The following is a 7,500-nucleotide window of genomic DNA, read 5'->3' on the forward strand; positions in this document are numbered from 1 at the left end:
GCCACTGCTTCGTACCTGAATTTCTCTGGAAGGCGTAGAGAGAGGAAAGAACAAGGTTAAGGTAGATGTCAGGAATGGCATGTATTTTGGAGAGGGTGCACCGATTTCCCAAAGACATCTTGCCCCATCTCCTCCTCCTTAAAATAGATAAATGAATAAATAAAACATGGGGACTGGAAGTTATCGTCCCTTTGAATTAGTGACGTGCTTCTCATATTTCATTCTGACTAAAGGGATTAACACACTGGGCTATTTCATTTCCCACATACTACCGCCAACCTCCATTGTGACTTCCCTCACAGACATCTAGACTTCTCTGACAACATTTCAATAATACGTCTAACATTCGTATCTAGGTTTACAATGTCTTAGTTCAATATTCAGCTTTGTTATATATGGCGGAAAGATGATTAATGATGTATGGAGATTTTAAAAATAGAATATTGTAACCGAATTCATTTTCATTCTCAACTGTAGGCGATGGTGAAGCCCGTGGAAGACCAATGTGGTAACCCCTTAAAAACGGGCGATTTTGTGAAACCGAAGAAGATGCGGAGACTGGGACTCCCTGTTTTCCCAAAGGTGTCTCTCCCCCCCCCTTTCCCCCAGCAGGAGAATACCCCCCAACTCCTCCACATTTTTGTCTTTAATCAAATCCAGATCGTAGATTCATCGCCACCGCTACGATCCCCGAGGAAGAACAAGAGGACGAGGGACTTCTCGAACTTGCCGTTGTAGGAGTGTGGGTCCTTCATGTACCCGATGATCCTGAGGCTCTTGTATACGGAAAGGTAGCCGCCCGGAATTGGAGTGATGTCTGCTTCGCCGTGATTCACCTTCTTGACACAGTCGAGTCTAAGAAGAAAAAAATGTCCAATACAATAAATGAATAAACAGATAAATAAAAGTAAATAAATAGAAAATAAATATATAAATACTTATGAGTGAATATATAATTACATAACGACAAGAAACAAATTCATGTAATCAAATGCACTATCATTAGATAAATAAATGAATATATGAATGGATAGGTAAATAAATGAATACTGAGACATTGTGAAAGGCATGAACTCCCAATGATTCTAAATGAAAGTCCTCAGGAGTTTCACACAAACAAAAAAATATATAAAAGAGTAAAAACAGGAAAAATAAGTTAAAGAATGAATAGAAATAACATCTAAAGACATTAATCTGTCTGAAGCCAATGAATTTTGTGCTTCTAGCTGTCTTCTGATGACTTTATCAAAGACCCCCCCGTGGGCTGTTTGCCCCATACACTTATGTATTGCTGTTCACCATCCCCTGGAAAGGACAACTTCAATAGTGAATAAATTCACTAGTATTCGGCCTGTGCTCTCACTAGGGGAATTCTATATCCCCCCTTTCCCCCAACCCCCGAAGGTACTACGGATCCCTTAATGAATTTCCCTCCAAAGACCTACGGATCCCTTAAAGAATTTCCCTCCAAAGACCTACGGATCCCTTAAAGAATTTCCCTCCAAAGACCTACGGATCCCCGTCAAGAACCACTGGTCTTACCTGTCCCGGGCGGAGACACACCTCTGGCCATAGTCGTGCATTTCTTTTGCCATCTCTTCACAGTCGTCCTCATAGCCCGACAGAGCACAAACTCGGACTGAAAGAAGAACAGGAATATGACTTATACATCTACACATTTCAGCAGGAGAGCAACTAGGGTTCCTAAAGTTTTTTCAGCAACTAGGGTTTCTAAAGTTTTTTTCAGACCTGATACCCCAAAGCTCAACTCAAAGTTAAATTGATAACCCCTCCCCAGTATTAGCCTACTACTCTCGACTTCAACATTTAATTTACTTTATTTACAGAGTGAGAGAGAGAGACAAACAGGACTTCTATGAGCAAACAAGTGAAATCTAGGGTTTCTTTATTTTTGTTTTCAGGAAAAAGATGAGTGAAATATAATTCGAAACGAAATTGATTAATATTTCCTTCATGATCCCTTTTCGAATACCCCCAAGGATCGGTTTGGATAACCTTCAGGGTTGTCGAGGCACTACTTCAGGGAACACCTGCACTACGGTGAACGCCTGACTGCTGCCTAGCCAACCCGAAAACCTTCTTCCCTGCCAGCGCCCATGTCTCACTCCCATCCACCCACGCCCAATATAGGCAGGAAAAGGAATGACCGGCGTAACGTCATAATTTCAGCATCACTTCATATTTTGTGCATGACGTTATGTTTCATGCATGGCGTCATATATATATATATACATATATATATATATATATATATATATATATATATATATATATATATATATATATATATGTATGTGTGTGTGTGTGTGTGTGTGTGTGTGTGTGTGTGTGTGTGTGTGTGTGTGTGTGTGTGTGTGTGTGTGTGTGTGTGTGTGTAAATAATAAATATATATATATATATATTTATATATAAGATGTATATGTATATTATATATATATATATATATGATTACATATATAAGATATATATATACATATATATATGTATATATATATATATATGTATATAATATATATATATATATATATGCATATATATATATGTACATATACATATGTATACATATATATATATATATATATATATTTATATATATATGATGTATATATATATATATACACACACACATGTATATATATATATATATATATACACACACACACACACATTTATATATATATATATATATATATATATATATATATATATATATATATATATATATATATATATATGATGTAAGCGGAATAGGAAACACAGGAGTCTTGGTCTTGAGTTTATTCCTGACTAGTTTTCGCAGGTATGCTTTTTCAAAGCATACCTGCGAAACTAGTCAGGAATAAACTCAAGACCAAGACTCCTGTGTTTCCTATTCCGCTTACATCAACCTGTCAGAATGTCTCAATATATATATATATATATACATATACAGACGCTCCTCAACTTACGTTTTAGTTACGTTCCGAACGGCCGAACGTAAGTTGAAAATGAACGTAAGTTGTTACTGTACGTTCTAGTAATGTATGACCATTCATATTGTACTATACATCCGTAAATTCTATTACCGTATGAAACTTGTTAACCCACTGTCGGAGAAAAGAAATCAGAAATACTAATTATCTGTATATTTCGACCACTGACTGTGGTCCTCTTCAGCAGAATATATATATATATATATATATATATATATATATATATATATATATATATATATATATGTGTGTGTGTGTGTGTGTGTGTGTGTGTGTGTGTGTGTGTGTGTGTGTGTGTGTGTGTGTGTGTGTGTGTGTGTGTGTGTGTGTGTGTGTGTGTGTGTGTGTGTGTGTGTGTGTGTGTGTGTGTGTGTGTGTGTGTGTGTGTGTGTTTGTATAAATATGTATGTGTGTGTGCGTGTGTGTGTGTGTGTGTGTGTGTGTGTGTGTGTGTGTGTGTGTGTGTGTGTGTGTGTGTGTGTGTGTGTGTGTGTGTGTGTGTGTGTGTGTGTGTGTGTGTGTGTGTGTGTGTGTGTGTGTGTGTGTGTGTGTGTCTATTTGTAGGGGGAGACTGTCTGCTTTGGTTTTGGTACAAATGGTTTCGTTTGTATATACTACAGAGAGTGATATTTTCTGCTTTGCTATAAAAATGTATTTGTTTACATTGAAGATTGACAAAATATGAATTCATCAGATGATAACCAGATTTGTTTATGCCACCGTTTAGATCCAACGCAAGTCACATAAGATTGCCAGAACTCCCTAGTAAATAACATCACCTACTGTAGTACATAGAAATGAATCCTTTGTAAGTGTTCTATGTGAGACTTGCCAATGAGGACAAAGGCCCTGGTGATAATACCTTCGCAAGAGTAAAGATCATCGAGCTTCCTGAAGTAGTCGAGCTTGGCCTTCGACTCGACCGGGGTGTCGTCCGCCAATGACTTTAGTCCTTTGGCCGAGTCCTTGAAGATGAGGTCAGGGATGTTATTGAATTTGCCGAACAACCTGAAGAAAAAGGAACACAAACTTTGAAATCTTACTGCTTTACCAGTGTGCACATTTACGTGCATTCAGTGTGTCGGAATGGTAGCGAGTGGGATTCAAACTATGTGCAGCACCTAGGTTCGAGGCTCGCGACGGTAAGGTTGATTATTTATATATATATATATATATATATATATATATATATATATATATATATATATATATATACATATATATATACATACATATATATTTCGCAGAAAACCACTCGGGGAATAAGACACTATGATCCGAACGTTTCAGACATTTTCAAGGAATACAGAATGACAATGGGTAGGAACATATATACAGAAAAGTATATCAGGGCGGGGGGGACACCGTGAGCTGCTACATAATCAACAATTTCCTTTACAATGAAATTATCAAGTTTATATAAGCCTAAGCTTGCGTTCATGATATTATCAAAAGAATGTTTAATGAAACTGGATTCAATAATGTTTCTATCCAACATAGAACTGCAGGAGACAGTTTCTTTGGAATTATTCCAATGAATGGGATGGTTATGATCTCCTACTGTACGTGGACAAAAATCCCACTGGACAATTGACCTGTTCTCACACTATACCTGTGTTGATTAATTCTAACTCTTTTCCTGTTTGACCAATGTAGTATTTATCACATTTCTGATAACGAATGCTATAAACACAGCCTACTCCATCACCTGGGTTATTTCTAATAAGAATGTTTTTAATACCACTGATATCAAACTGTCTAAGAATATTTTGGTGAAAAATTGTCTTGTGTGACCTCACATGTTCCCATCTTGTCTAGCACTTTTCTGTATATATGTTTCTACCCATTGTCATTCTGTATTCATTGAAAAGGTCTGAATAGACAAAAAGGCTCGGATAATATTGTCTTATTTCCCGAGTGGTTTTCTGCGAAATCTTACATTCACGCATTTTAGTGATTTGTTTTATATATATATATATATATATATATATATATATATATACTCGTATATAGATATATGTATATATATATATATATATATATATGTATATATATACCAATGTCTTTTTCCCCTTACACAGGAGGTAGCGAAAAAACAAAGGCATAGAAACCACTCCCACCCATTCCATCCCCTAGAATGGGTGGGAGTTCTATGCCTTTGTTTTTTGGCTACCTCCCGTGTAAGGGGGAAGAAAGCCTTTGGTATATGTATGTGGGTATGTATGTACCTACGTGTATATATATATATATATATATATATATATATATATATATATATATATGTGTATATGTATATATGTATATATTATATATATATATATATATATAAATTATATATATGTGTGTGTGTGTTTGTGTGTGTGTGTGTGTGTGTGTGTGTGTGTGTGTGTGTGTGTGTGTGTGTGTGTGTGTGTGTGTGTGTGTGTGTGTGTATATACATACATATATATACTATACATATATATATATACAGTATATATATGTATATATATATATATATATATATAATTATGATAATAATAGTACTAACACAATAATGCCAACAGAGTAATGATATTATGCATTGCTTCTCATGCGCCCGCCCTTTAAGTCTTACTTGAAGGTTTTGCTGGGTGTTGCCTTCTCCTTGAAGATGGCACCAAGTGTCAGGAGGACATGGCGAATCGTTGCCTTCCGGCTGTCGGCCAAACTTCTGCGCACCAAGACCTGCGCAGAGACGAGAATTTATAATTGTCGGAGAATTGAACGACGCACCTTCTTCTGTCGCTGAAACATTGATCTCGACATGACGACCACAGCAGAATAGGGACGTTGTTCATTATCGCACGGACACACACGGTAACAAATGGAAAAATGAACGCGAACTCTTTTTTTTACTGTTGTATTCCAATGAAACACGGGAGACTTCGGCTCTGGCGGAAATAATAAACGAGAATTTCCAATTTGTCCTAACAATGGAGAGTGGTTTTGTCGTGGAAGGAAGGAGAGAAGAGCAATGCCTTGGGCTTAGGTTAGGTTTGGTTTAGGAAATATAACCGTAGTAGTCAGTGTACTCAGTTTTGTGAGATCACAGGTTGTACGAAAAATTTCAGTGTCTGACGAAATTTCCCACTTTCTGTATTCGTCGTATTTGTATTCAGATATCTAATTATTCACTTATTTATTTATTTACATTTATCTATTTGTGTATTCATTTAACTTCGTACCTATATATTGATTTATCAAATTGTTTATAGACCTACCTCTCTATGCATTTGTTTATCTTCTTACCTATTTATCTAGTTATTAATTCATAACTTCGCTCTCAATCTCTATTGATCTATTTATTTATCTATTTTCCTATTTATTTCAACATCAGTTGGGGGCACCATACGACAGGGAGCGCCATGATTCACTCACTTGCCGTCGCCAATACCCACAGTCTCTCTGAGTGAGCTCCCATGCCGTCACCCTCTCTTCCCACTCCGAACAACCCTCGTCAGCTTCGATCCACTTGCCCCTTCAGCCGTGAATTCTTCTGTGGGCTGAGTCATCCCCTTCCCTCGTCTCCTGCACCCCACCGGGAGCTGTGTCTCTCTGTCTTGCGCAGACAGGAACCCTTTGAGTAGGATTAACCCTCAGGGAAGCGTGGCGCATGTTGGCGTTCACGAATGATGCTGACGGTAATTGGCCTGAGCCGAGTCTCACAGTATAGTCTCTGGTTTATTTGCTTGTTTATTTATCTGTATATCCATTTATACACCAATCTATCTATCTATCTATCTATCTGTATCTATCTACCTCGTGTGCAGGCACAATATTCAAGTTGCAGTGCTTGTAATTGTCGATCGAATTTCTATGTCCGGTTGGGCACAACAGCTCGAAGTCGTCTTTCTTCAGGTTCCGGGCCCATTCTTGCATGTTGTTCAAGTCTGCGAAGGAAAGAAGGGAGAGGGGTGCAACGCGTGAGCCATGTTTATTTATAAAGTACCCAGTCTCCATTCCCCCCCTCCCCCCCCCGATTTAAAGCATTCTTGACAAGATAAGAAAGAGGTTCTCCATTCATTCTTTTGAGTCGCTTCGTGGCGATATTCTTGTTCAGTGGGTGAAAGTGAGTTTTTGATACTTTGATATCAAATTGGTCTCTTTTCACATATAAAAAAGTTTTTATTACAGATGTATATAATATTTTCTATTGAAGTCAGGAGCCATTAGGTCAAGCCTCACCTAAACTAAACAAACCCAACCTAACCCAATCTAACCTTCACCTAACCCTACCAAACCCAACCTAACCCAACCCAATACAGCCCAACCCAACCAATCCCATTATGACGTCACTGATACACTCCCATCACAAGGACAGTCTTACTCTCTACTTGAGAAGCTTCCCAGTGCCCATAGGGTCCCTGACGGTCAAGGGAGGCCTGTGTCACTCGTGCTTGAGGAGGACCTACCTGTGTTGTCGGGCACAGTGGTGTGCTTGACGAAAGCAACGTCGCCGCCGCCTTCCACCAGACACCTGAAGGC

General features: G+C 38.0%; 1 protein-coding gene across 1 annotated transcript in view; it reads right to left on the minus strand.

Moving 5' to 3' along the window:
• Positions 1-7,500, minus strand: part of LOC143022049 (uncharacterized) — a gene marked incomplete at its 3' end in the record, with an annotated part of 25,292 nt that continues 17,792 nt past the window's right edge. The window contains 7 exon segments of the mRNA XM_076179987.1: positions 1-25; positions 731-855; positions 1,543-1,639; positions 3,857-4,002; positions 5,591-5,700; positions 6,775-6,905; positions 7,428-7,500. The exon segment at positions 7,428-7,500 is cut by the window's right edge and continues 47 nt beyond it. Of these exon segments, the coding sequence (XP_076036102.1) occupies positions 1-25; positions 731-855; positions 1,543-1,639; positions 3,857-4,002; positions 5,591-5,700; positions 6,775-6,905; positions 7,428-7,500 (707 nt within the window).

Source organism: Oratosquilla oratoria, chromosome 3 (genome assembly GCF_046742065.1).
Source record: "Oratosquilla oratoria isolate Oo_2021 chromosome 3, ASM4674206v1, whole genome shotgun sequence".
NCBI classification, from domain to species: domain Eukaryota; kingdom Metazoa; phylum Arthropoda; class Malacostraca; order Stomatopoda; family Squillidae; genus Oratosquilla; species Oratosquilla oratoria.